This window comes from Hypomesus nipponensis, chromosome 19 (assembly GCF_054491055.1).
Source record: "Hypomesus nipponensis isolate SF chromosome 19, ASM5449105v1, whole genome shotgun sequence".
Taxonomy (NCBI): Eukaryota; Metazoa; Chordata; class Actinopteri; order Osmeriformes; family Osmeridae; genus Hypomesus; species Hypomesus nipponensis.
The window spans coordinates 15,325,769-15,350,358 of record NC_140379.1 but is presented as its reverse complement, the minus strand read 5'-3'; the positions used below and the strand labels follow the sequence as shown (position 1 = coordinate 15,350,358).

General features: G+C 48.0%; 2 protein-coding genes across 2 annotated transcripts; one reads left to right on the top strand and one right to left on the bottom strand.

The window, feature by feature from the left end:
- Nucleotides 1-4,377: 4,377 nt before the first annotated feature.
- Nucleotides 4,378-12,309, bottom strand: kcnc1a (potassium voltage-gated channel, Shaw-related subfamily, member 1a). The gene is made up of 5 exons (XM_084682116.1): nucleotides 11,728-12,309; nucleotides 7,886-8,812; nucleotides 7,795-7,828; nucleotides 6,798-6,980; nucleotides 4,378-4,639 (listed from the first exon to the last, which is right to left on the bottom strand). Exons 1-5 carry the CDS (start codon nucleotides 12,295-12,297, stop codon nucleotides 4,575-4,577), a joined length of 1,779 nt encoding a protein of 592 aa, XP_084538242.1. The 5' UTR covers nucleotides 12,298-12,309; the 3' UTR covers nucleotides 4,378-4,574.
- Nucleotides 12,310-13,547: 1,238 nt separating this feature from the next.
- On the top strand, nucleotides 13,548-23,597 carry cd81a (CD81 molecule a). Its single transcript, XM_084682802.1, has 8 exons — nucleotides 13,548-13,751; nucleotides 17,210-17,324; nucleotides 20,616-20,713; nucleotides 20,893-20,967; nucleotides 21,130-21,249; nucleotides 21,362-21,469; nucleotides 21,582-21,665; nucleotides 21,887-23,597. Exons 1-8 carry the CDS (start codon nucleotides 13,686-13,688, stop codon nucleotides 21,947-21,949), a joined length of 729 nt encoding a protein of 242 aa, XP_084538928.1. The 5' UTR covers nucleotides 13,548-13,685; the 3' UTR covers nucleotides 21,950-23,597.
- Nucleotides 23,598-24,590: the final 993 nt, after the last annotated feature.

Genomic DNA, 24,590 nt, shown 5'->3' with positions numbered 1-24,590 from the left:
GAGAGTACATTTTACCGTGAAATAGCTTTCTGGAATCTGTTCATTTAACAACTTGTGCTATAGTCGAATCAGTCTATTTCTGTTCCAAGCAGAGTCAAGCCAGTCAAAGGTTTTGCTGGCTGGCCTTTGTTCCTACACTCCAGCACCTTCTTTTGGTGGCCATGGTTCTTAAATTCTACTTCTCCTCAAAACTGGGATTACAGCTGTGAAACTGACTTTAGGTGCAGAAATAGGCCAACAGGAAAATATTTTCTGTCCTGCTGTTTCTCTCTTCTTTATCTTCCAAGCCCCCCCCCACCACCACCACCACCTCCTCCTTCCCCTTTCTTTTCCCTGGTCTCACTTGATTTCCTTCCTCCCCTCCCTCCTTAGTTTGCCACTCCTCTAGACTGGACCAGTTTGTCTGTGAGCAGGCTGAAGTTATAAGGCAGTTTATTTACAGAAGGCATGGCGTCTAGATTACTCTTGTGGTTGTCCTGAACACCAGACTGTGAAATAAAAAGTAGTTCTTTGCCAAAGAGTTAGTAAGACTGACACAGAACGGAAGAGGGGAGGTGGAAATAGACAGATGGAGAGTTAGAAAGACACGGAGAGACATGGAAAGAAAGAAAAGTGTTGTACAATGAAGGGATGAGGAAAAAGTGCTGCCCTTGAGAGATGATCATGCTTATGTTGCCATGGTAGCAAGCCCTGTTAGGTAACTATGTTGTCATGGTGCTTACTCCTGCCAGAGCTAAAGACCTGGCTTATTCACTAGAAACACACCCGCACGCACACAATCTTGCTGAAATCCTTGTTGCTCAAACAGTGAGTCAATATTTGCAGGTGAGCATGTGTGACACTGAGGGGGAGTTCTGCTCTTTTCAGGTCCATTTCAGGTCCAGTCTTCTAAGTGGGGGTATACTACAGACTGCAGTGATGGCGTGTTTGATTGTGGGTGTGTTTCAATCACATGAGAGGACAGCGTGAGCACCTACAAAGGCTGCCTGTCAGACCGTACGTGCTACAAAATGCTGCATTTTAAAAAGAGTTCAATAAATGTACCAGTCGTGTGAATTTAGCAGATGGTTACCATGGGAACAAGACCACAGTTGCGAAAGAGAGAGAGCTAAAGAGGGGAAGAGAGAGAGATTTGGAAACATTGAGAGGGACAGGGAATGAGAGAGACACACACATCAACAACAATCAACAACGGAATCGTGGGAAATTAAGTTGTTACGTTTTATTTAATTTGTCTTTTTCTTGTGGTCGACTTATCCAAATGTCATAAAAAGCTGCTGATCAGCTAGGAAAGAAATCGCTGTAAGAAAAGGTCGGCAAGCAGGGCACAATCAATCTACATGTTTTTTTCTTTTCTTCCTACATCCAGTCACTCATGCTGCTCTTTTGTGGTGGACCGTCCCTTTAAATGTCACGCTCAGACCTAACCCCGAAACAGCCTCATCTCCTCCACTCACCTCCACCTTCCCTCCAACCTAATAAACCTTCCAGTCCATCTATACTCAAACTACTCTCTCCATCCACTTCACTAGTTATATGGCCTCCTGGTCAAATGGGGATATCTTTAGTGATTAGAATAGTGTCTTTTACACTGACACTTAAGACATGGATATGAATATATAAATGGTCCTAACTAGGCTATCAGTTCAAGTTCTCTTTATGGAGACATATTGTCCTGCTCAGATGAATGTTCCCACATGCTGCTCAGTGTAGACCTTGCTTTTGATCCCTAAAACGTCCCCCTGTGGTCCCAGTCGATGCTGGTTGGCATACAGAGTACAGGCAGTGTTTATGTGTTTTCCTTCCATAGACATAGAACGGAACACTAACAATACACAGGTTAGTAGTGTTACTGACATCTCTATAGTTTCTCCTATCATTTCCAAAGTGTAGAAGTTGTGGTGGCCAGAGTAAGAGGCCTTTGGCAAATCAACTATCAAGCTGACAAATCCTCTCTCTGTCAGCAGACGCTGAGTTCATGCATAGTCTCACCCCCAAACTAGTAATCTCTTCTTTTCTTAGTGTGTTGGTGTAACTGTGATATAAGAGACACTCAATAAAACTACAGATGCAGTAAAAACAATTACAAAACATCAGCAGTGGCAGCTAATAAACTCAACGGAATGTGTCAAGTAATACAGGTGCAGCAAAAAAGGCAACATATCTTGCATTACAAAACTAGTCTTGCAACCGAAAGTAGCAGAGAAGGAAGACTGGCAGGTGCAGGGGAGGGCAGGGGAAGGGAGAGAAGAGAGGGGGAGAGGTCAGGGGAAGGGAAGGGAGAGGAGAGAGGGAGAGAGGTCAGGGGGAGGGAAGGGAGAGGAGAGAGGGGGAGAGGTCAGGGGGAGGGAAGGGAGAGGAGAGAGGGAGAGAGGTCAGGGGGAGGGAAGGGAGAGGAGAGAGGGGGAGAGGTCAGGGGGAGGGAAGGGAGAGGAGAGAGGGGGAGAGGTCAGGGGGAGGGAAGGGAGAGAAGAGAGGGGGAGAGGTCAGGGGGAGGGAAGGGAGAGAAGAGAGGGGGAGAGGGGGAGAGGGCAGGGGGAGGGAAGGGAGAGGAGAGAGGGGGAGAGGTCAGGGGGAGGGAAGGGAGAGAAGAGAGGGGGAGAGGTCAGGGGGAGGGAAGGGAGAGGAGAGAGGGGGAGAGGGGGAGAGGGCAGGGGAAGGGAAGGGAAAGGAGAGAGGAGAAGGCAGGGAGAAAGCATGGGAAGGGAGAGGAGAGAGTCCGGGTCAGTATCAGGGACAGGGGAGGAAAGGCAAAGACAGCAGTACAGGCAAGAAGCAAAGAGAAGTATAGGGGAATGGGTTAGGGTTAAGAGGTGGGAGAGGGCAGGTTGTGTCCAGTGCACAGGGTAGTGGGGACTCCATGGTTCATAACACACACTGAATGTGTGTCGGAAGTGCGTTTGTCCGGTCTGGGTCGGCCGGAGCGACGAGACGCTGTACACAGGGAGAAAAGAGACATGGCTGTTATCCTACAGCATACTACAGATGGCGAAACAAAAACATAAACAACAAAGAAAAAGATAGTACGAAAATGTTCTGAATTTTGGATTCTACCTTCAGGAGGGTTGTGGCCTGTCCATGGTAAACCAGGAAGTTTACCATGCCTCACTCATGCTAGGCCGATGCACCATACCCCTGCGTGTGTGTGTGTGTGTGTATGCGTGCATGCGTGTGTATAAAAAGTGTCTTACTAGTCAGAGCAAACCATGCGTTTATCTCACGTTCCCTTTAGCTGAGGATGAAGGTCTAGTTATCAACATCATCATCAAAATCATCATCATCATCATCATCATCATCATCATGCGGTGTATTCAGCCATGCTGGGGTGTTGTGGTTTCACGAGGTCTGCTCTCCTCTCTCCTGGCCTGGTCTCCAGCATCCAGCTGAGCTCTTGCAGCTGACTCCCATAAGGCCACAGGGAAACACATTCACATTCACACATGCCAATCAAATACAAACTCCCTGTAAAAGGCTTCATACAAAAATTTATTTCATGCTAAGTTGTGGTCTTGCACTCTTTTTTTGTCTATTCATTTCATGTTGCATAACGATGTGCATGCAGTTTGGGTTCCCTCAAGTTTCAAACTCGTAAGTTTTCAAATGTACACGGAGTTCCTGCAGCTTATCGAGTTTCCAGCTCAGTGTTGTGAGAAGCAAAGATGTGTACACACCTACCCCTGTGCTAAACCATCAGCACTCTCATTTTTATACTTTTTTTGTTGTAATTTTCTTTCAAAAATAACACTGTTAAAAGTAGTTCTTATTTTGACAGTAACAATGAGAACTATCATCGTTTTCATAAAGAATCTTTTGTAAACATCTAGTAAAGATCAAACAGAAAAATAGATGACTCCATTAAGCCCAGATACGATCCAGGATCACAAGCATGCCAACAGAGACAAGATTTGGACCAATAAGAGAGCTGCTAAAACACCCCCTCCCACTTGTAAGTCTCTGATCCAGGAATATGATTGGTGGTCAACGTGACCTGAGCTGCCAAGGTCAAGAACTCAACCATGAGAAAGAGAAAAAAAAAAGTTTGCTAAAGAAAAGCACACTGTCATTCAACACCTTATTGTTTGGCTACATAAATAGTATGCAAAGGTGTGGAACCTTTAGAAGAAAAGAGAATCCACACAGAAATAGAACAGTTAGGACGTTGTTGTTTCATAGTCCACCATGCAACTCATGCTAAAGGAACACACGGTTATATTTCACTGAAGACAAGGTGCCATCACTCATGTCTCTAGCAGTCATGGATCGCCCCCCCCCGCCCCCTTTCCCCCCTCCTGATAGATTACATTCCACCATTGTCAGGCTGGCCCTTGGAATCCTCCACTCCGCCCTTCCAGTCGGAGAAAAAAAAAGTCCCTACAGTGATAACAGCAGGAATGCCATCTTCAATCCTGATCTTCCTCCATGCCAGAGAAGAATCCCCCAGAGAGTGAAAGAGCTCTCTGTTTCTTTACCTCCACCTCTCCCTTGGTTTGTGCCCTGTCATCCCTCCTTCTGCTGGAGAGGAGAGAACACCACAGGCCAGGTTTGTCCCAGTCTCACTGTGCACTGCGCCCCCCTCAGGTCACTCTGAGAACTTCCGCCTGCATGTATTTAACTAGGACAGTCTCCTCTGTCCAGGGATCTGTGGTAGAGAGGGAGCTCAGGGTCAGCCAGCAGCCAGTAGGACAGACGGACAGAGACAAGAGGAGCTCAGATGGTGGAGGGAAAAAAAGAAACTCTGTCACTGTGATCCGTGAAGAGAGGAGGGAACGAGAGACAGACGTGGAAAGAGGAAGGCAAAAGGAAGAGACGAAATCTTAGGACAGTGAGGGAAGAAAGAAAGAAAGAAAAAAAACGTTTTCAGTCCAGCTGGCTGCCAGAGAGATAGAGAGGCGGAGAGATAGAGCGAGGGGACAGAGAGAAGAAGGCGAAGCAACGACAGAGAGAGGAAAAGAGAGAGATAGTGAGAGCGAGGGCGAAGTAGAGATCGACTGATCAAAAGACACGTGTCGTACGAGAAAATTGCAGGAGCCACTGGGCTTCTCCTCACACTTCCTGTCGGGAAGGCGTGCAGTAGGAGTGCAGCAGTAGTCCTCTGGTCTCCGCATGTTCAGGGAGGGCTGTCCAAACAGTAAGGCTGGCTAAACTCGACCGTCACTAAGAATTCACGAGTGATCCACGTGACTGGATGTCTGCCCCTTTGGAATGACTCACACTACAGAAGACCACCACAGTTAAAGCAACAAAAAGCACCACAATAGACTACATGAGACCACCACACTGGAACACACTACACTACATCAGACCACATCAGACCACTACTGAGGTTCACGACAGTGAAGCAAAGTTCAGAAGACCACAGGAGCTGAGCAGGAAATGGACCCACAAAGACACGGGCACAGATGTCGGAAGGTAGGCGGGTCAACAGATACACTAGGCAGGTGGATAGGGTCAGGGAGACAGGTAAGCAGATAGACAAGCCGGGTGAACAGATAAGACAGGCGGGCCGAGAGTCAAGTGTCATCGTACCACACCGGTGGACCATCATCGCGCGGCGCAATGTCAATGCCAAAGTGACATGCCGCCTGTGCTTACGCAAGCTCCGGCATAGCGCATGCAACTCCCTCCCCCTGCCCCCCCCCTCTGCCCCCCCCCCCTCCTTCCATCTACGGGGTGGAACATGCGTGAGGAGACGGGCACGACATATGCCTACACGGAGCACCCAGCAGCACAAGGTGAGATGACATCAGCAACAGACATGACAGACCCGCACCTGCACACGCACACACTCACACGCCACAAACACACATACACGATACATGTGCACAGGTATAACATATATATAGAGATGTGATATTTCAGAATGTCAGGGTGCCGCTGTGTGTTGTGTGTCTGTAACCTGGTCGAGGCTAAGGGCAGACACGGCTGCAGGGGTCAGTCTTCTGACCCCACTCTACTCTCCTCTGCTCTGCTGTAGGCTACTACTATCGTAATCTTCTCAGTTCTATTCAACTGTAGTCGTCTGTACTATTTGATGATGCTGTCATGCTATGAAGGTGTGAGGGGGGGGGGGGTCGTGGTTGAGGAGCTCTCTGATTGGTGGATGGATTGTTTCAGGGCATCAGGTTGTGGGCGTGGCTAGGCCGTCCGCCCAGCCTAGCTGCAGCAGAGGGTAACCCTGGCAACCTTGGCCTGTTGACTCCACCCCCGACCGCCCTACTGGCCAATCACGTACATGGATGAGAAACAAACGAATAAGACAATGGATGAAGAAAAACAAGGAAAAACAAACAAACAACAAAGAAAAACAGAAAAAAGGAAAGTTAAGTCTGGCCTCGGGGGGAGGGGGGGGGGGTAGGGGGGCCTGTCAAAGACTGACGACAAATCCAATGGAGGGAGGGGGGATGGAGCTTAGAGGGAGGGTTTTATTGAGGGTAAACGTAACCTTCTGATGGATTCAAAACATGCCAGGAAAACAAAAAGCAAGGATTTTTTTTGACCACATACTTTTAACAAAAGCTTTTAACATGAGATCAATAAAAACAAGACTAACTTAAATAGGGGTTTAGTCCCCCAGTCAGGACAGAGTGAAAAAAAGAGAGTAGAAAAAGGAAGACAGAGAAAAAGATGGAGTTCAACGTCTAAAAAGAGTGTTGGAAGAAGATAGGGGGATGATTTTACTGTGGACTGCATTCGGTACATGTGGAATACGTTGCATGGGTGTTTGGGTGTGTGTGATTGTGTGTGTGTGTGTATGATTGTGTGTGTGTGTGTGTATGATTGCCTGTAGCACAACGTACCCTTCCTCCCTCTCGCCCCTGACAGTCCAGGTCTCCCTCCCATGGCCAACAGGAAGCATGTTTGGTCCCGGTCGGAGGCGGGGCTAAACACCTGGCCGTCCTCAGGTGACATCACCTGGTCGATGTGGGGACAGTCCTCATTGGCCAGTGCTGCCTTGGCAGCCTCCCCGTTCACTTTGGGATCTGGAACAAGAACATACACATGACACATGGGTCACCATCACCATAACATGAGACGTTGAAGGAGGAAAGAGTGACCTAAGACAAGTGCTGTCTCTATGGCATGACCTGCCACATACAGATCAGCCTAAATGCCCCAACAATCAGAAACGACATATTCCCAGCATGCAAAGCAGTCATCAATAAACTAGTACGGATAGTGTTTTTAGCCACTGCCTGCATTCTCCTGCAAGTTTCAAGTATGTGTTTTTGAGTTTGTGAGCGTATGAATGTGTGTGTATGTGTGTGCTTGTGTGCGTGCGTGCATGTGTGTGTAGTCCGCTAGTATGCTTCATTACATCAGCTACTCAAGGGAGCAGCTTTTTTGTGAGAAGTGCTTTACAAGTTATGCAACCTTTCCTCTGCATGCAGAGGTTGTCTGTGTGACTCAGGTTTTCAGATGACGGGGCTGTGAGGTGAGAGCTGTGGATCAGGTACAGATGTACTGAGTGTGAGTTTCAGGTGCACGATCAGGAGAAGTTGTTTAAAGTCTGCAGAGGCCCCAAAAAAAGAAAAAAGAATCTATTGTGCATTGCGTGGAAACTGTCGTCATGGTAACAGGCGCTGGCACGGAATAAAAGACTGGGAGAGGATGAATAAAGGCTTTAGGTACGCAGGGGTCCAACTTCTGGCGACATCATTTATTGGTCAACATCTCTGAGGTCATCCAACAATATGACTGAACCTCGTGAAGCTGGATAGTACATGCAATGGATGATGGACGCCCGTATGCAGACAGATTCAGAGACAGAGAGAGCTGGAGAGAGACGGGTCTCACCTATCCTGTTGACTTCTAGGACTTCCTGTGCAGCCTGAGGGCACGTATCGTTGTACGAGGCGTGTTGCGGGATCGAGTCGATGCGTGTGACGTGGGGAGGGCAGGTTTCACTGTGCGGGGCATGCTGGGAACACGTGTCGCTATGCAAGCTCGGGCGAGGAGAGTTGAGACCCGAACGGCAGTAGTTGGGGGAGCCGGGCTGGGGCGCTCGAGGGATGTGTTTGTTCTTCTTCTTGGGTAGCTTCTGCTTGGCCATGGCCAGGGAGTAGTACATGCCGAAGTTGTTGACGATGACGGGCACGGGCATGGCGATGGTCAACACCCCCGACAGAGCGCACAGCGCGCCCACCAGCATGCCCGACCAGGTCTGGGGGAACATGTCGCCGTAGCCCAGCGTCGTCATGGTGACCACTGCCCACCAGAAGCCGATGGGGATGTTCTTGAAGTGCGTGTGATCGCTGGCACGAGGGTCGTTGGGCGAGGCTCCGATGCGTTCGGCGTAGTAGATCATGGTGGCGAAGATGAGCACGCCCAGGGCGAGGAAGATGATGAGGAGGAGGAACTCGTTGGTGCTGGCGCGCAGCGTGTGGCCCAGCACGCGGAGGCCCACAAAGTGGCGGGTCAGCTTGAAGATGCGCAGGATCCGGACGAAGCGCACCACCCTGAGGAAGCCCAGGACGTCCTTGGCTGCCTTGGACGACAGGCCGCTCAGCCCCACCTCCAGGTAGAAGGGCAGGATGGCCACAAAGTCAATGATGTTCAGGGTGTTCCTCACAAACTCCAGCTTGTTGGGACAGAAGGTGATCCTCATGAGGAACTCAAAAGTGAACCACATCACACAGACGCCCTCGATGTAGGTGAGGTAGACCACCGTCTCCGTCTCCTGGTACACGCGGGTGCTGTTGTCCACGGGGTCGATGTCCGTATAGTTGACAATGGGGTTGAAGGCCTCGTGGGTCTCCAGGCAGAACGTCGTGATGGACACCACGATGAAGAAAAGAGAGGCAAATGCCACCCGCTGTCGGGAAGGAAAAAAAAGAGAGAGTGCGAGATAAGTGAAAGGGATAAGGGAAGGGAGGAAAAGAGAGAGAGAGTTCAGGATGTGGTGATGCTGGATGGTAGGCACTCAAGTGTGCTCGACTGAAGAGCATCTGATTTCACTCTGAACTTCTGGGAAAGGGCTATGCTACAACTCAGGCAATTAGAGGGGCATTAGAACACTGTGTTTGTGTGTGAGTATGTGTGGTTAAGTGTGTGTGTGTATGTGTGTGTGTGTGTGTGTGTGTGTGTGTGTGTGTGGAGCAGGTTCCTAATAAAGGCTGACAGTACAGGCTTGTTTACACAGTGGCATCAAATAGACAGACTGGAATGAACCAGACAAGCATGAAACTCACCACTGAAAAACACTCTCACTCTCTAGCCTCCCAGATACACAGGAGAGGAGGATTGATGGGCGGTGAACATGTTTGAAAGCTAACTCTTCAACATGCCTCCAGAAAGGTCCTCCTACCAACCCATATTCAAGCGCTTCATGTTATTTTTGAACATCTAGAGATGCCCTATATTGGCCGCACTCTTTAAGCTGGCCAGCTAACTTCATCATTTGACTTTGTGGGACACGAGATTCTCTTTGAAGAAACTCAGAAACAGTGAGAACATGCTGAAGAACAGGGCTTGATGCTAGCCATGCTGTTCGGCTACACCACCATACAGTCCAGTAACAGACATGAGCAACACACCACAGTACAGTACAACACAGCAAACCAGTGTACCGTACAGTACAATACACCACTATGCGGTACAGTTAGAGCTCAGTGCAGGGTGTGCATTAGCGCTGCACTGTTATGGAGCCACTGCGTGTAGGAGACAGACTGCAGGCTGAGCCTCCTCTCCCACCTCCACTCCCACTCAGCCTGGCTCCCAGAGATGAAAGCCTGTCACGTTCTCCTGTGGAGGCACCTTGCTCTCCTCCCATCTGGCCCCCTGGAGGTGGAGAGGAGCTGAAGATCACAGAGAACACAGAGCACGCGTGTCCCGAAGACGTGCTCGTGGCCCACGAGTGAGTCGTATGTGTGTTTGTGTTTGGGAACGGGTCCAGTTGGTGAGTTCATGCACACCTGGGGTTTGAAAACAGTGTTTTCCAAGAGACTCAGAGTGAGAGTCATTGTGGTGTAGTTTCCGTGGAGATAATACTCTTGTGATGATGTAGGTCTTTCTGCAACTTCTCAGACCAAATGTCTCCTCTGGCTACTGGGATGTTATTTGACTCTATTGACAGGTTGATGTGTGAGAGAAAATGGAGAGAATTCCCCTCAGATCACATTGATGAAGTGACTTAAAGTTGTCTGCCAGCCTCCCTGTCTCTCTGTTGGCCTGTTTACCCGCCTGCCTGTTTACCTGCATGTCTGTGTCTAGGTTTCTGTCGGTCTGTCTTTCTGTCACTCAGCTTGTTTGACCAACTCTCTCCTTGCCCCAGTTTGGAGCTTGCAGCCAAGTTCCCAGAGACAGCTTGTCAGGGTCATTTTTAATGCAGGGCTCTCAGAGAGCCACTCAGAACCACGTGTGTGTGTGTGTGTGTGTGTGTGTGTGTGTGTGTGTGTGTGTGGAGGGGGGGAGATACACGTGCACACGTGTGCATTTTTCACACAGCAATAGGTGCTGTTATAAGATGGTCTGTTTTATCGATAGAAAAGTCGTTGAGGGTTTATGTTTTGGACGCAAGTGCACTTTTTCTTCCTCCACTCCCTGCGATGTAGTATGGATCTCCTTCTGAAGTCAAGGACAGGTCAAGGCACTGAGAAACGCCATGTGTGTGTCCCTCGGGCATGGAGCATGGCTCAAGGGTCATGCCCTTCTCATGACTGTTTGTCACTACTGGGACTAGAAGAGGATGCTGCACTTCCACACCCCTCCACACACACACACACACACACACACACCTCCACACACACACCCCTCCACACACCCACACCCCTCCACACACACACCCCTCCACACACACACACACACACACACACACACACACACACCCCTCCACACACACACACCCCTCCACACCCACACCCCTCCACACACACAGCCCTCCACACACACACCCCTCCACACACACACACCCCTCCACACACACACCCCTCTACACAAACACCCCTCCACACACACACCCCTCTACACACACACCCCTCCACACCCACACCCCTCCACACACACACACCCCTCTACACACACACCCCTCTACACACACACCCCTCCACACACACACACCTCCACACCCACACACCCCTCCACACACACACACCTCCACACACCTCCACACCCCACTCTCACTTTCCAGTCTTCACCAGGCCAAACTTACACACCTACTCTTCACCCACACACAGATGCACAAGTCTCCTCTTACAAAATAGCATACCCCCTAACCCCCAGCTCCTGCACTGACCCCTTTCCCAGATTTCATACTGTCTCCAACCCCTGGTCATTCCCTATCCTTAGCCTTGGTGTCACTCTAGTCTACAGAGGAAAAGTGATTTAAAGGAATGATAATGATACATACATGATTAGTGGAGTCGTATCTCACCCCCTCTAAAGATCTATCTTGGCCATTTCTTTGACAAAGTGTCCGACTGTGCACAGGCTTATAAACAATTGAACAGAAGAAACACATCAAATATTAATCCTTGGCTCTATGTGGTCTTTCATTCAGTCTTCAAGAGTTAAGTTTGGCAAACAACCCCGGAACGCTTATCAAGTTGACGCACGAGGGGAGGCCACCAATCGATCGGATACCGCCTGGATACAACACACGTTTTCAGCGCACGAGCGCACACTGTTGTCATATCACATTGCGGTTTCCCTACCTGAACGAACGTGGACTGCAATATCAACCACAATTAAATGAACTAACAGTGAATACAGTATGCAGTATAGACAACTCACCCTTGCATATTTAGAAGAGTATGGATCTTCAAAGAGTGCCCAAACGCGCCGCTGCCACCGTCTCCAATGGCATCCCGCCTTGGCATCCGCCGAGTCCCCGAGGGCCAGCCTCTTGGTCATCTCCATCTCATCGTCTCCATCCCCAGGGTCTCCTAACATATCTGCTTCCGTGTCATCAGACCCATTCTCAGCAGGCCCACCCCCAAAGCTATCCAAAGCCTCCTCGGCCTCTCGGTGTTGACGATAAGTCATCCAACAGCATGGTTCAACGTCCGTTTCGTCGATACCCCAGAACGCCAACTCCTCTTCGTACAATGGCCCGCATACATCCGCAGGGCAATGCAACTTACCGGTCCTGTAGTAATTAAGAATGTGGGCGAAGACGCCCGGGTGACGGTCAAAGAAAAATTCATCAATCTTGGCATCATAGTCAAAGTGGCTGTGTGCGTCGGGCTCTGCGAGCCAAGCTAAGCGGGTTCCCGGCAAGGTGCGAAGGGTGCTTCGGTAGGTCTGGTGCCGGATCCCTCCCACGTTAATCACGATACGGTCGTTTTCGTCGCCTTGGCCCATTGCGTCGCTTATACATGTCTTGAGCAGTTCCCTGGCAGTCTAATCCACATCTTTACCGATACAACGCTGTGAGACCTGGCCATCACTGGAGCTGAGGGTGGTTATGATGAGGAAGGTGAGAAGAGGAGAAGGAGATGAAGACACAGAGACCTGGTTTAAGCAGTCAAAACACTACAATTTAGAAGAAGCGAGGAAGGCTAGGCTAACCATACCAAAGACATCCCTGCCTCGCCTGCTCATATATTTAAGAAACTGCAGAGAATGAGAGGGAAAGATCACTAAGACTCCCAGGCTATAACATGTATGGTAACATCCCCAAAACAAAGACGTCCATATTTCAAGAGTCCAAATAAATTGCTATATAAAATCATTGCAGCCAAATCCAAGCCCGTTTGAATATATCCAGGGGTGGTTCTGAAGGGACAGCACCAGTAGCTCTTAGCGCATCTCTCTCTCTTTCTCTCTCTCTCTCCTCCTACCGTTCCTGAAATAAGACACTTGCTCTTCTTCCAATGTCCTCTCTTTGATCGCAACAGAAACAGGACTACAGGGAGATCTCGATTGATCTGTGCCAATTGCCGTTGACTTTATGCACCTGTTTATTTTTAGACAGCTCGATGCAGTTGCTCAAAGAACGCGCCACTGCATGTCACTGCATGAAATCTGACGTGCATGCTCTATACAACATACAAGGGAAAACCATGCGCAAAGCCTTTTTCAGCAGCCCCCCCCAAAATGCTGGATTGTTTAGAATGATACGCGAATTAAAGTGAAATCACGAGCTTTGAACATGAATCTGTCAGTTGCACAGTTGTTTTGGCACGTTATAAAGTTTATGCTGCTCAATCAATAATTGTCGACAACATCTAGCAGGCCAGTGGATAGGCTGGTACGGATCGCCATTGATAAATCACCAACAGGTCTTAATTTAAATCAAGGTTTCTTTTAAGGAAGGCAATGTGAGCAACCTGATACTAGACAGATTCACTGCCTCAGATGTATAGTAACAGCAGTTTCAGAATAGACCTGTACACACACCGCCCCTCCCAGGCAATTTACCAAATACTGCAGAAGCATGGATCGCTTTGCTATAGTCAACCTGTAGGTGTCACCCTTGCACAACCAATTGGGTGCAAAGAGAGAACGAGGTAGACGACAAATATTAAACTATTCAGGCGGGGTCACCCGAAAGTACTGCGTACATTTTGTCGGTTGTGTGTGGTGTGGGCTGCCATCTATTTTTTCAGGGGCGGGGGAATCACTGGGTGTTGCCTATTTGGTTCGACTGAACCTCAGACCTACAAAGAGCGTTGTCGACAAAATCAGTTTCTTTTTATTCAAAGATCTCTGACCTGCGTTGCGTCTAAAGGATTCCGAAATCTTCAACCATGGGAGTGGAAGGCTGCACCAAATGTATCAAATATCTCCTTTTCTTCTTCAATTTCATCTTTTGGGTACGTTTATGTTGCATATTAAATTACAATGTTCTCATAATCTTGCGTTTTAGGAGATATTATGAGTATTTTTTATTTATTTAAATGGAAACTGAAAACCAGCCACTCTTATAGGCTAGTTCAATCTAAAGTAACACAACACTAAGGAGAAAAAAATCACTTGCACTGCAGCCTACTAAAGGCATCTAAAAACGATCACTTTAACTTCTGGCGTAATGCTTTCTTTGACCGACTCTGTTATTAGGCCTATCTTTCTTATTAAAAAAATATATTTTTCGGAGATCTATTTATGGCGTAAGCACGCTGGTGCACGGTGCGCCCTCAAATCCAATACAAATAACGGTACAGGAGTGGCCATATTCAAGGGACCGCATCGTACAGAACATTATTGAATGTTGATGTTACGTTCTTTGTATTTCCTTAAAGAATAATAGAATAAACCATAGGCTGGGTATTTGACTTAATTTGAGAGCGCGGATTAGCAAACAGGACGTGTTTATGTATTCAAAATATGCATTGTTTGGATTGGTAGCCAAGTCTTAATTCCCTTAATACCACAAATGTTGCCTAGTATCTCTAGGCCTAACCGAATTTACCTGTTATTTGCTCATTTAATAGTGGACATTGGCGAGTAGTTTTTAACGCTGTGGCCATATATGTTTAATCTGTGAACAATGCTACCACCATCCACATTCTTTCCTCGGTGAGGAACAGAAGGGAGGGAGGGAAGTCTAAACGAGCCTGAATCCCCTTGACTCTGAGACCGAGGAAGTTTAGCAATGGTGGATGAATCACTTGAACGGAAATTGTGACAACATGATTACAAACAGGTTAATAGCAAAGCTTCTATAGACAAAGAACTTGTCATTTTGAGATATAATTATAAATCTGTATTTTAAAGATGAGAATATATACTTTTTTTGTTACATAATATATATATATATATATATATATATATATATATATATATATATATATATATATATATATATATATATATATATATATATATATATATATATATATATATATATATATATATATCAAGTTGACTTTAAGGAAGACATAGGTGATATTATAGCCTATATCCACTCTCAAAGACCAATAGCCTACTATTTGGAACAGATTAGAAAGTCAGAATAAAGAATGGAATCAAAATGCCTGTGTTCCAGTCTCTTACGTCACTAGACACAACAGATGGATTGAAAGCCTCAAGGCTGTAGAAAAGTCAAGGCTACCAAATGTTGTAAACTGTGAGGCCAAACTCTTGCTTTATATGTGTCAGTTTGAAGGGGAGGTGGGACTGGGGATAGTGATAGGAGGACTGGGTATGGTCTATAGTGGAAAAGGGGACAATGAGGTCATGAGGTGGGACCTGAGACTACAGGGCCGAGGCTGGGTCCAATAGGCCTTCATCTGGTCTGGGTACAGGCCGGAGTCAGCAGTGACTCATAGATCTGGAAGGAAATGTCTCATTGGTTAAGCACATCCTGTCATGTGAACATACAATTGTTTGTATGTTCTATCTCGAGAGTGGTCTCTTGAATTTATTCTTAAGGACTGTCAGTCAAAATATGTGTGTGTGTGTGTGTTTCTGTTTCAGTTCAACTCTTCTCGAGGTCAGGTTAAACCCCTCATGATCCTATACCTCACGAGCCTGCCAGGCATTTTACAATCTCTCGTCCACTGGGACCTGAGACAGAAATAGACCTCACACCAGAGGGGCAGAGGTGTAACTAACTACCCCACTCATACCAGAACTACCTCCAACTTAACTGTAAAACAATATATATATATATATAAAAATACAAAATATGGTTTTGCTATATATATATATATATATATATAGCAAAACCATATTTTGTATTTGTGTGTAGAAAAAGCTTAGGGTTAACCCTAACCCTTTCCCTTGAAGAACTTTCTCTGAATGTAGATGGGGTAGTGGATATGAGGAAGCTGGTTTAACACACTTGGTATCAGTTGCATTTTTCATTAAGTTAGTGTACTTTTGATCGTTTTGGAGTGTTGATTATATCCACTGACTGCTTGTGACTCATACAACCAGCCCAGAACTGACATGGACAGAGGTTGCTGAGAAACCCCCACTCAGAACCCCACCCTTCTCACCCTGCCTTGGGAGGGGAGCTGACAGGTGGTCGGGGTGGAAAGGAGCAGGGTGCGGGGCTATAGCCTGTTATGTCCATCAGAGGGGGACTGGCAGGTGGAGGGAGGGAGGGATTCAGACCGTGTTGTGTGCATTAGAGGCCCAGCGACAGCTGAGGGAGCCCTCCAAATACAGGAGGAAGACAGCTGACTCAAACTGACATCTCAGTAAACTTCAACTCATTTGACCTAATCCCTAACAAATTCAATAGTATACCACAAGTAATGGTCTGTTATCATAGTGGTTGTTTACTGTGTCGTACATGGCAAAGTAAACATGGCATAGGATTGCGCTGTCGAGTTCTCGTGGTCGATGTCTGGATGTTCTGCTCTGGCGCTGTTTCTAAGCGTTGTCAAGCCTACTGAAACTGCCAGCAATCTCACAACCTTTATACAAGGTCCTCGTAGCCCAAAAAATCGGTATTTTACTGGTTTCATTTGCTAATTTAGATATAGGAAAAACAAACATTTAGGACATGAGGTTTACAAGCCCTATTGCTTTACTAAGACTTTGCTAACAAAGTGGTGGATCCGTTTGACTTTACAATAAACGATTAGCTGGTCAAACTCTACCTTTGATCCAAGGGGACGTAAATTCCATGCCATTCCCACCTGTCTAAGTATGTTGCTGTTGTAGACCCAGTCTGACTGGGTTTAAACTGCATGTATGGGTATGTGTGTCTGTGTGTGTGTATACAGTATATGCATGTGTGTGCGTGTGTGTGTCTATATGTGTGTCTGTGTGTGACCACAGAGCATCTCTTCCTGTAGAATGCTAGTACTCTTGGCCTCACCCTTTGGCACCCTCACTGTTTATCGGGTTGCTAGGTAGCAGTTTGTCTCCGCGCTGGAATGGGCCTCTCTGTAAGAGAGTGGGGGGGGGGGGGGGGGGTAGAGGGCGGGAGGGATGGGGGGAGGGTCAGGGCATGAGAGGACAGAAAAGACGTTTGGCCCAAGCCTGTTTCCTGCATGCTCCACCAGACGTCACACGCTGCACAGAGAGAACCTCTGTGTGGGGTTTTGGAAGTGGTGGCATTCGGGCGTGTGACGGTGTCTTTCTGGGAAAGCGTGATGGGAGGGTGGTACCCTGAGCTAGCTGTGATATTATGATGATTCCCAGCATGCAGTGTTGTAACTGCTGCTGTGAATGTCTTCACATATCCTAGACATTTGTGTCTACCGTCTACTTTTGTCTTTTTTTTTTAACTTTGATTACAGTATTTGTTGTCCGTGTTTATATCTCTCTCTGTCTGTAGGTCTGTCTGTCTGACTAACATTATGACTGTCATGTCCAGCTCGCAGGAGGTGTGATCCTGGGTGTGGCTTTATGGCTGAGACATGACCACCAGACCAGCAGCCTGCTGGAGCTCAAATTTGAGAACTCCCAGCCTCCCAGCACCTTCTACCTCAGTAAGTCTCCTCACACCACCTACTCAGCATAAATACCTACAAACACAATTTCCTATCTGGAAATCTGTCACCTACCTACCTACCTACTCTCTCTCTCTCTCTCTCTCTCTCTCTCTCTCTCTCTCTCTCTCTCTCTCTCTTCCACCATCCTCTCTCTCTCTCTCTCTCTCTCTCTCTCTCTCTCTCTCTCTCTCTCTCTCTCTCTCTTCCACCATCCTCTCTCTCTCTCTCTCTCTTTATTTCTCTCTCTCTGTGTGTCTCTCTCACTCTGTCTCTCTCTGTCTAGGCTATCTATCTTTCTCACCCTCTCTCTTTATTTTCCTCCTCTGTGTTTCAGACTGTATCACTCTAACCCCTAAAGGAATCTTGGCGTCAGTCCAGTTCCTGATTCCATTCTCTTTAGGAAAACCTTGTGGATCTTAGGTTTGCTACCAAACCACATCTTTAAAAAATCACTATATGACAAAGTGCAAAAACAAGTTGCCATCATATTTTGGATTTTCCATGGTTGAGCCATAAATTAGGCTGGTACACCTCCCTTCCCCCACCCCTACTGGAGGAATAAAGTCTATTTTTTCCAGGATGTTATTGTAAATAATAATAAGTTCTTAATGAATCTGCCTTGACTTATACCCCTTTCACACATGTGCACAGTAAAAATAAATAATATTAAACTATATTATCACTGCAACGTTATTTGGTCTGCCAAGACACACTGTGCTGTAGGATGGCATTCAAGCTACCTGCTGGAAAACATGAGGCAAACTCTCACTGAAGGAAAGCAGACTTCAGACACTGATTAGTCAGAACAGGCTCAAGGTTCACAGGAGCTACACCATCAGCCCCCAGCAGGCTCCCCCTAAAGCCCGGACTGGGAACAGGGGAGTCTGGCGTCTTCTAAGGGCCAAAAACTGGACTGGACTGCTGTCCCATTTCCCCATGTTGGTGTTTAGAAAAGACTGGACTGGAGCAGGGTCTATCCACTGTGAAGGCCAGACTGGAGTGCTGTTTGTGGCCTGGGGGCGTCCCAGTGTGTTATCTTTAGGGGCAGCATTGTGTTGCTGTGTTGAGGCAGACCATGTTTCTGTCCGCGGAGTTTCAAGGGAGCATTAAGGAGAGGGGGCGTGTTTTCTGTGGTCAAAACAAAATCCCCTCACAACAAACTCACCCTAACAAACCTAATGGTTCCATCCTGCCTGTTATATAAACAGTCTCCATTTTTACAGCGTGGTCAGTAAAGGAAAAAATTCCTCACCAGCCCGCCCGCCCGCCCGCCTCTTCTTCTCTCCCTCCCCCTGAGAAAGTTTCCCTCCTTTCTTTCCACTGAAGCTTTCCTTTTCTCTCTTCCACATCTGGTTGTGGTTAACATCTATGGACTGTTCTTGGTGTCTGTCTGCCTGCTTCCCCTCTATGCTCTGTCTGCTTATCTACTATCCCCCTCTCTGTCTCCCCCTATCCCGCTCTCCCTCTCCCCTATCCCCCTCTCTGTCTCCCCCTCCCCCATCCCTCTCCCCCCTCCCCCTCTCCCTCTCTCTACCTCTATCTGTCTCCCCCTCCCCCTAGACATCACCCTGCCTCTTTTGGTTCCACCCCCTACCTCCCTCCCCTGGTTTCCCCCCTCTCTGTGCTGTTTGTGTAGATCTCCCCATCTTTCTGTTTTGCCTACTTCTGGGATACTTTCTACATTTGTCATATGTAGTTCTCTGTAGTCTTCTCATAGAGAGTGGTGGGGTTTACATACCAGAGTTTCCCCTCGGTATACATACTGATGTAGCTAGTGTGGAGGGTTCCTTGCACTGGAAAGCCTGACATCATGGACAGGTCGGTTTGACTGCAGCTTTTTCCTCTGCGGCCCCCAGACAGCTAGCTGTAATGAACTTAACAGCTGCACTGGGCATTACACCTCTCTCTCTCTCTCTCTCTCTCTCTCTCTCTCTCTCTCTCTCTCTCTCTCTCTCTCTCTCTCTCTCTCTCTCTCTCTCTCTCTCTCTCTCTCTCTCTCTCTCTCTGTCTCTGTCTCTCTGTCTCTCTCTGTCTCTCTGTCTGTCTCTTCTCCACGCCAACGCACTCACTCACAAGCCACTGATTACACAGAAGGACATTTCCATTTACTTCAGGTCTAATTCTGACGTTTGGGGCGTTTGTCCATGTTTTGGACAGATGAAACGTCGTAGGTTTGACAAGTTGCATGTCTTCTACTGAGTTAATCGGTCTCCAAGGTTGTGTGTTTTTCTTTCGTGAAAAGACATGCGTATTAGGTATGTAGAAAGAGGTTAGAGTCACGGTAAACGAGCAGTTAGTGGATGCGTAAAAAGACAGAAAGGATTACGCTGGGAGAGGAATACAGACATAAAGGTGCGGGGTAGTGTGGAGTTGGGGGAGGCAACATGCCAGCGCCCTGCTGCTCAGCAGGGGAGTCACGCCCCCCGGCCCGTCGGATGATGTCATGCCAGGGGACGGTCTCCTCCAGCCGTGATCGAATCAGCAGCCATTAGTTAGGTTAACCCCAACCCTTAGCCATTACAGAGATTGAAGGAGCTCTTGGACAGCCACTAAGCCATCGATTTATGAAAGGGGAGGGAAGGGGAGGAAGGGGAGGGGGGAGGGGAGGCAGGGGAGGGGGAGGGGTCGTCTTTTCTGTCTCTCTTTCGTGACATGGGGGGAGAGCGATGGTGTGATTGGGATGTATGTGTGTATGTGTGTGGACTGGAGACTATCATACAATTAGCTTCCACATGACATGGGAACGAGACGTGGGGCTAGGGGAGGGGCTGGCCTGGGCTGTTGCGGTAAAACAAAGAGAGAGGAGTGGGTAAGTGAGAGAGAGGCGAGTCTTTGCCAGGAAAGAGGGGAGGGGAGTGGGCAATCGAGCGAGACAGGAGAGAGAAAAAAACCCTGAAACAACCGCCGGCCTGAAATTCTGACTTTTATCTGTAATTGACCTATGAATATAATCTTCACAAGCCTGTTTTACTTTTCCTTGTCCCGTTGCACCATTCTCATTTTTCTTTCCTTATCTATATTTCATTCTCCTTAACTGTTTTAGGTTGCTCTCACTCTCTGTCTCTTTCTGTACTCCTTCGCCTAAATACAGTGGTAAACTTCCAACTTGTCCAATGCCAAGAACACAAATAAATCTCACAAACAGGTCTGCCCCCTGGTGGTGATATGTGGTTATGTCAGTCTTTACTGAAATTATCAGGCTTAGAAGGATTATCATTGTTATCGAAAACTATTTATTCATAATCTCTCTCTCTCTCTCTCTCTCTCTCATTCTCTACTATTTTTCAGGCGTTCACATTCTGATTGCTGTTGGCTCAGTGATGATGGTTGTTGGGTTCCTTGGTTGCTATGGTGCCATCCAGGAGTCCCAGTGTCTTCTAGGAACGGTGAGTCTCCGTTGTGTCACTGAGGTGTAGTGAGAGTTGCACTTCTAAAGATCGTGTGGTCAACTCCACTTCTAATGGTTGTGTGGTCAACTATACTTCTAATGATTGTGTGGTCTACTTCACTTCTAATGGTTGTGTGGTCTACTTCACTTCTAATAGATTTGTATATCTCCTCTTAGTTCTTTGCTTGCCTGATCATCCTTTTCGCCTGCGAGGTAGCTGCTGGAATCTGGGGCTTCATGCATAGAGATACGGTAAGAAGAAGAGACGTCATCTTGAAAAACAACATGCACATAAGTTCCCAGCCCCTCACATCAACCTCTCAAATGGGCACACCCACAAACGTCCACGTATGAGTTGTATGGGCCTGGCCGGATCAGTTCAGCTCTCCCCTAACCCTAGCACTTCTGGGTCAGATTTCCAAAGAGATGGTCAACTTCTACGACTCGGTGTTTGAGAAGGCGACGACGGAATCCATGGTTGAGCCCGAGAGGAAGCAGGCTGCTGCGTCCGTGCTGAAAGTCTTTCACGAGACGGTATGGGTGACACACGCACGCACACACACACACACGCACACGCACTCACAGAGGAACACACACGCATACACAGACGTGTGAAATGGACTAATATGGGTCTTTTTGTTGGCAGCTGGATTGCTGTGGAAAGGGAGGTACTTCCCTGACAAGTATCCTGACCAAGGGATTTTCTACGTTAGGACTCACTGATCTCTGCCCTAAGTCAGCTGTCGGAATGGAGGTAAGGACTGACGCCCTGACCCACTGTAGAAACAGGCCTTTAGAGTCTAAGTCCTGAACTGTTGATAGTGAACACTGTAGTGGAAACTTAACCGTGGGTCTCAATCTTGCAGAACTGTCACACCAAGATCAACGACCTGTTCTCTGACAAGATCTATCTGATCGGCATCGCAGCCCTGGTGGTGGCTGTTATCATGGTGCGTATTGGGATAGATAGACCGATGGATGGATGTCAGTATGAACAGATAGAGAAACCTGGGATTTCAGATCAGCCCCACTATGTGTTTCGTGCACACAGAGCCTCGAGAATACCCACCCCTGAATCATGGCTTTCGTGTTGTTTCCCTCTCCCTCTCCTCCACCATTTCTCTCTCTCTCTCTCTCTCTCTCTCTCTCTCTCTCTCTCTCTCTCGCGCAGATCTTCGAGATGATCTTCAGCATGGTCCTCTGCTGTGGCATCCGTAACAGCCCGGTCTACTAAGAGCAGGGGGGAAGGACTGAAGGACTGAAGGAGAACCTCTTCTGTCCCTTCTTTTTTACAGCCTGTCACGTTCACATGTACTTGCTTGCCAAATCAGTCAGTCCTACGAAGATAAAAGCAAAATTCGATTTTGTTTTGTTACTGTCGTCGGTCACAGATGCTGTTTATATTTGACTAATGCTAGTCTACACACCAACACATACACACACACACACACACACAAACCTTGCACTTACATGCATGTGCACATCCACACACACATCCTGACCAGTACGGTCCATCTCGAATGAATAGATTATCGAAATATGAGAAATTGCTTCTTTCAATACAATTGTATTCTGCTGGCTTATTCAAATGTATCTGTATAAACTGTATATATTATTAGCTGTGCAGTAGGACTGTCTAGCATGAGTGTTGTGCTGAATCCTGTACTCCTGTACTCTCTGCTTGTCTGCCAACAACCACTAAGGACCAGTGAAAGGATGATGGTGATGTAGCACCATGCCAGAGGATCTGAACTAACCGAAGCCATAGAGAGGTCTCTCCTAGACTCCCTGCCTTATAGTGTGTCCATCGTTCGTTGTGTGTTATCCTGTCTTAACTGTTTGTGATTGTTCACTAACTATCAGTATGGGGTTTGTTTCCACTATACAGTTTACTAATAGGCTATTTTATAATTCTCCCTCCTTTATACGGACCCCATGTCTCATACTGGCCACTTTGCATAGCAGTTTCTTCGGTTTCCTCCAGGTCTTTTTAACCTCTGATGAGATGCTCTGTTGGCTTCGACTGCTAGCATGAGGTAATGAGACCTGGGCGCAATGCCTTCAGCTGAACCTGACGTTTTCCGTCTCCGCCACTAGAGGGCGCTCTTGGCTATGGCCACGGCTCCTCAGTGGGTAGAGCCAATCTACAAGCTGATCCTGAGTCAGTCTTATGTTTCTCCACTGATGCTTTGACAAACCGACCTTTAGTCTGTGGCCAGGGGCAACTTCATTCCAGACCTCTTTTCCTATCTGTTCACTGGCCTTCAGAAAGAGGCCGTGCTCAGTGGGTCACGCATGATACACACACACACACTAACGCACTCACACACATACACACACAAACACAGAGAGAGAGATTCCCACTTACGCACATACATATTTACTGTATCATGAAGTGTAATCGTACATACTGTCAATCTTTCTTCACCAACAGATTACCACGCCTTGGTATCTTGTTATTTCTATGCTGTTAAGCGGTCAAGTGTCTTGTAACATGTACAGCTATACTCTTCTACTAATGACTAATGTAAAGACAATGTAAGCCTTTATCTGTTGTTTGGTACGTTGTCAAGAGAAACAGCTGGGGATTTCAGTGGCAGTGTTCTGAAGTCAGTTGAGTTTGAAAACGAGAACCATGTGTGCTGGAGAGCATACCAGCGGCAGAGTGTGTGCTGAGCGGGGCTGAGGGGGGATTGATAAGAATGACGAGGGCCGGCTAAACCAGCAGAGCTCTGGTCTGGTGCTGTATGATGTCACTGCCTTACTGAGACTCGACAGCTCACCGCCACTCAAATCTGGGCCTTTTTCTCTCCTGTTTTAGACTTCGGTTTGGTTTGTTGCCCAAATATTAAGGGATTAAATGTATTTTACAAATAACAGAATGTCTCAGATCTTTGTATTCTTCCAACCAGGGGTGGGATCTTAAATGATTTGACAAAATCTTTGATGTTGGCCAGTAAAGAGAATCCCAGCACTACACAGCACCACTTGCTGATCTCCCTCTACCTACAGTTTAAATCGGTGGAGGGAGTAGGCAGTCCTCACAGATGGGGTCCTACTCTTCTCTCTCAACACGGTACCACTGCCTGCCCTTACAGTATAGACACGTGTCATCCTGCTGGGCGCTCACTAAGCCTCTACACTGTGACCGTCTCTACAATCCCTTCCATCTGGAATCTGGCCGGCCTGTTCACAGCTTCATATACTCTCTCCTGCCCCTGACCCTCTCCAGCCCCTGACCCTCTCCTGCCCCTGACCCTCTCCAGCCCCAGACTCTCTCCTGCCCCTGACCCTCTCCAGCCCCTGACCCTCTCCTGCCCCAGACCCTCTCTAGCCCCAGACCCTCTCCAGCCCCAGACCCTCTCCAGCCCCAGACCCTCTCCAGCCCCAGACCCTCTCTAGCCCCAGACCCTCTCCAGCCCCTGACCCTCTCCTGCCCCTGACCCTCTCCAGCCCCAGACCCTCTCCAGCCCCAGACCCTCTCCAGCCCCAGACCCTCTCCAGCCCCTGACCCTCTCCTGCCCCTGACTCTCTCCAACTCCTGACTCTCTCCAACTCCTGACCCTCTGCAGCCCCAGACCCTCTCCAGCCCCTGACTCTCTCCAACTCCTGACCCTCTCCTGCCCCTGACCCTCTCCAGCCCCTGACTCTCTCCAACTCCTGACCCTCTCCTGCCCCTGACCCTCTCCAACTCCTGACCCTCTCCTGCCCCTGACCCTCTCCAGCCCCAGACCCTCTCCAGACCTTGACCTTCTCCAGCCCCAGACCCTCTCCTGACCTTGACCTTCTCCAGTCCCAGGCCCTCCCCTGCCCTTGACCTTCTCCTGCCCTTGACCCTCTCCAGCCCCAGACCCTCTCCAGCTACGGACCTTGTC